Source organism: Galeopterus variegatus, unplaced genomic scaffold, assembly GCF_000696425.1.
Source record: "Galeopterus variegatus unplaced genomic scaffold, G_variegatus-3.0.2 Scaffold1276, whole genome shotgun sequence".
Classification (NCBI taxonomy): Eukaryota; Metazoa; Chordata; class Mammalia; order Dermoptera; family Cynocephalidae; genus Galeopterus; species Galeopterus variegatus.
In genome coordinates, this window is record NW_007727387.1 from 409,755 (window position 1) to 413,661 (window position 3,907).

The 3,907-nt window shown below is 44.7% G+C and overlaps 1 protein-coding gene across 1 annotated transcript in view; it reads right to left on the reverse strand.

The window, feature by feature from the left end:
- The window catches only part of VSTM4 (V-set and transmembrane domain containing 4), a 96,827-nt gene that overhangs the window by 29,407 nt on the left and 63,513 nt on the right, over positions 1-3,907 (reverse strand). Inside the window, exons 7-8 of the mRNA XM_008576040.1 lie at positions 3,506-3,612; positions 1,994-2,055 (exon numbers count right to left, since the gene is read on the reverse strand). Of these exons, the coding sequence (XP_008574262.1) occupies positions 1,994-2,055; positions 3,506-3,612 (169 nt within the window). The remainder of the gene's footprint in view (positions 1-1,993; positions 2,056-3,505; positions 3,613-3,907) is intronic.

The following is a 3,907-nucleotide window of genomic DNA, read 5'->3' on the forward strand; positions in this document are numbered from 1 at the left end:
CTTATTGATTTGTAGGTGTTCACATATTCTAGACAAGAATCCCTTGCCAGATGTATGCATATGGATATGTTCTAACAATCTGTGGCTTCCCTTTTTATTCTTTTATCAGTACTTTTAATCAGAATAAAAGTTCTAAATGTTAATGTGACCCACATTTTTCTTTCCCTTTATGGTTGGTGCTTCATGTGTCTTCTTTAAAAAATCTTTGCCTACCCCAAACTGAGGGAGATACGCTATCTTCAGGAAGCTTTGTTTTTTTACTTTTCTTAAGTATATGACCCATCTCTAATTAACTTTTGTGTGTGGTGTGAAGTAGGAGTTATGGACCATTTTTTTCACACAGAGATACAACGAACCCATTGCCATATATTGAAAAGACAACTCCTTTTTCACTGCACTGCAAGGTCACTTTTGTCAGAAATCAAGTGACAGCATGTATGCAGATCTGCTTGGGGGTCTTTATTCTGTTCCTTCATCTACTTGTCTGTCCTTGCGCTAATGCTAGATTGCATTAATTACTGTGGTTTTAATGTAGATCTTGAGAATTGGTATATAAACCCTCCACCCTGCTCCTTTCCTTCAAGATTGTCGTGGCCCTTGGCAGCATTAGCCTAATTTGACAATTTCTGCCTCTCTCTCTTTCTCTCATGCACTGCTGCTGACTAGTATCAATAATGAAATAAATAACAATATGATTAAAAACTAAAAAATTAAATATCCTTGCATCCATACTGACATCAAGAAATAAGTGCGGGAAAGGGGACAGATCTTCCTTACAGAATAATCCCAAATAATCCCAAGTCATTAATGTAGAAGGACTGAGCAAAATAGAAAATCACACTAGTATGCCATAGTAAAAACCACTACAAGCAAAACCCACTGATGAATGCAGAATTAGTGGTTACCAGTTCAAGGAAACACAGGATACTTGCATAGCCTTAACACATCTCCCTAAAATGCTGTTCATGACTGTGATGGTTTTAACAGGTCCACACTTTCTTTATACTCCTCCCTTCAGGAGATGGAGCTTAACTCCCCTGGCCTTGAGTGCGAACTGGACTTATGGACTTACCTCTAACACATGGAGTGTAAAAAGGAAAAGATCGTAGCTTTACAGCAAAGAAACCAGGCAGGCACTACCTTAACCAAGTGGCGGAGTTGAACATCTCCGTTGATAAGTGTTGACGACACGTGTGAGATGCAGTGAAAGGTGAGCTCCACCTGTGCGCCACGCTTCCCCAGAGTCTACAACTCCATTTCTAATCACCAGAAAACCTCGCAGTGATCCAGATGAAGGGACGCTGTAAAGATAACTCGCCACTACTCTTGACTTTTCCATGACGAGGCCGTGACAGAAAAGGAAAGAGTGAGGAGAAAAGTAAGGAGACACGACAACTAAATGCAACCAACTGACACCCTGGACCAGGTCCTCGAACAGAAAAGGAACATTATCAGAAAAACTGTCAAAATCAGGTTGAAGTCTGGAGCATAATGATTCAGGGTGTGCAGATGCTAATTTCCCAGCTTTGACAAATACAGCACGGATATGCAAAATGTGAACGTTAAGGGAAGGCAGGCGAAAGGTACATAGGAACTCTGAACTATCTTTACAACTCTCTGTCAAGCTATGATTATTTCAAAGTAAAAAGCTGTAACATTTTCTGGAGTCAGCAGTCTCTCCAGAGTGGTTAGCAGGTAAATTAATACAAGCAAGTCCATTTTCTATTTTATACATTTCTGGGTAAGGCTTTTTTTCTTCTTCTTCTTGAAACATAGCATTTATAATGAAAAATAATTCCATTTGGATTTTTAAAAAGCCACTCCAGGAACTGAGTATATGGAGAAAAGCTAACCGAAGAAGAGAGAGTATCTTTGCTTGGGACAAAATTACTGAGAACTTTCAGCATGCTTTGAGTCAGTAAAGGTGCTGTTTAGATTCTGGAGTGTGGTTAAGGCTTGCAGAACAGCAACGGCACAGAGCACGGTTACTCACCAAGGTGACTTTCCTCTGTGGTCTCAGCAGCTTGGGTTTATGGAACGTGGCAGCTATAGGGGCTGTGGAAGCAGAGCAAGGGTTTAGCCTCAACCCCCTCAGGACTCCAAATGCTCACCTGTTATGAGCATCCTGGACATACTCCACACAGACCCGCAGACCTCCTCCTGGACCCATGGAAGAACTCCAGGTTCTGATCATTGGGTATCCCATCCAGGAAATGATGATCCCCTAATCTCTGGACGTGTCGTTGTCTCCTCTCAGGAGGTCAATAACACAACTCTGGTCAGGTGTGCAGCTGAGGACGCGGTGAGCCTGGCAGAGCCTGAGGCTGGTACGTGCCCATAACACCCATAGCGATGACCTCTGATCCTCACAGCAGCCCTGTGAGGTCATCAGGGAGGAAACTGAGGCTCCTCCTCTAGTCTGTAAACAATGTGGGACTTGAACGTGGCATTGAAAGCCGGGGTCTGCCACTTAGCTGCTAAGTCTCGTGTTCATCTTTCATAAGGGAGGGTAATTACTCCTCTGGAATGAGTGAGACAACATAGCAGCACGACGCGTGGCCTGGAGCAGGTGTTCTCTGCACCTTCCCACCCAGATCTACACTTTCGTGCCTCCCCAGCACGCCCCAGCTTCCAGCCCTCACTTTGGCTTCACCACCACCAGCGTTCACCAGAGGCCTTTAAGGGTCCCAAGGAGATGTCACGTGAAGCCACCATTGAGGGATAAAATGTACACTATGGTGTTATTAAATTGTTCACTTGGGAAATCCTCATGTTCCCAACTATATTCCAAATTTGTTGAGGTATGAACATCTCCTAACTGGCCAGTTTTTTTAGGAATGCTCTAGAGACAGTCTTGGTTCTCCTTTGCCTAATACAGTTCTTTCCTTCAACACCCATCGTCCTCACTTACGCTGCTCTAAATCATAACTGGAATCATGAAATAACCATCAGTTTTATCCCCAGAGCAAATGCAAAGTAAACTGCACACCTGGTGGATGTCTTTATTTTTTATTTTTTAATTTTTTTAAATTTACTTTTATTTTATTTTACTTCTCAAAATACAATGTACTTGATTTTCATGCCCCTTTACCCATTCCTCTCCCCTGGTGGATGTCTTTAAAAAATGTCAGAGAGCCTGCCTTGCTGTGAACAGATGAAGACAAGACGTGCACACCCCCTGTCCCACCCCACCTTGTGTAGAGCGTTTTAATAGCTCAAAGTGAAATATGATGTGGAATCATCTGTGTGTGTTGATCCTCCCCCTGTTAAAGCTATGCTGGGCCCCTGGCACCACCCCCACCCCAGGGACAGGGCTGAGGGCTGAGACGGTCGAGCATTGATTATGACCAGAATCCAGGTGGAGTCTCCAGGCCATATAACCACTGAATGGCACGTCCTCCACCTGCCTGCTCTCCCATCCTGATCCCACATTGAGCCCCAAACCTGCCTCTGGATCAGTCTTGGTGGCTTCCATGTGGGAAACTGCAGGCCAGCTTCTTCCTACCTTTGGCAGGGATGGCAGGAGGGACGTCAGCCTTCTCCTTCCGCCTCTTGCCCTTCTTGGGCTGCAGTGGGGCCAAGCTGGTCACACTGGTGACGGTCTCCCCTGAGCTGTAGAAGAAAAAGGTTCTGGTGAAGCCAAAGGCAGGTTTGTTGCAAAGGGGAAAGGGAAAGGAACCAGTCATTTGTGAGTGCACCCTGTGTACCTGTGTAAGGAAGGGCTATCTCACAGCTGGGCTGGGCTAGATCTACGCTTATCTCCAGGGATGTTGGAAGTCTATACTGATCCTTGGCCAAGATAAAGAGGATAAGATGAGCTAGTCAGTGATTTATAATGTGCTGTTTAAAGTCCAAAGTTCCCTGGAGGGACCCCAGGACCAGCCTGGCTACCTTGTTTAGGGATATA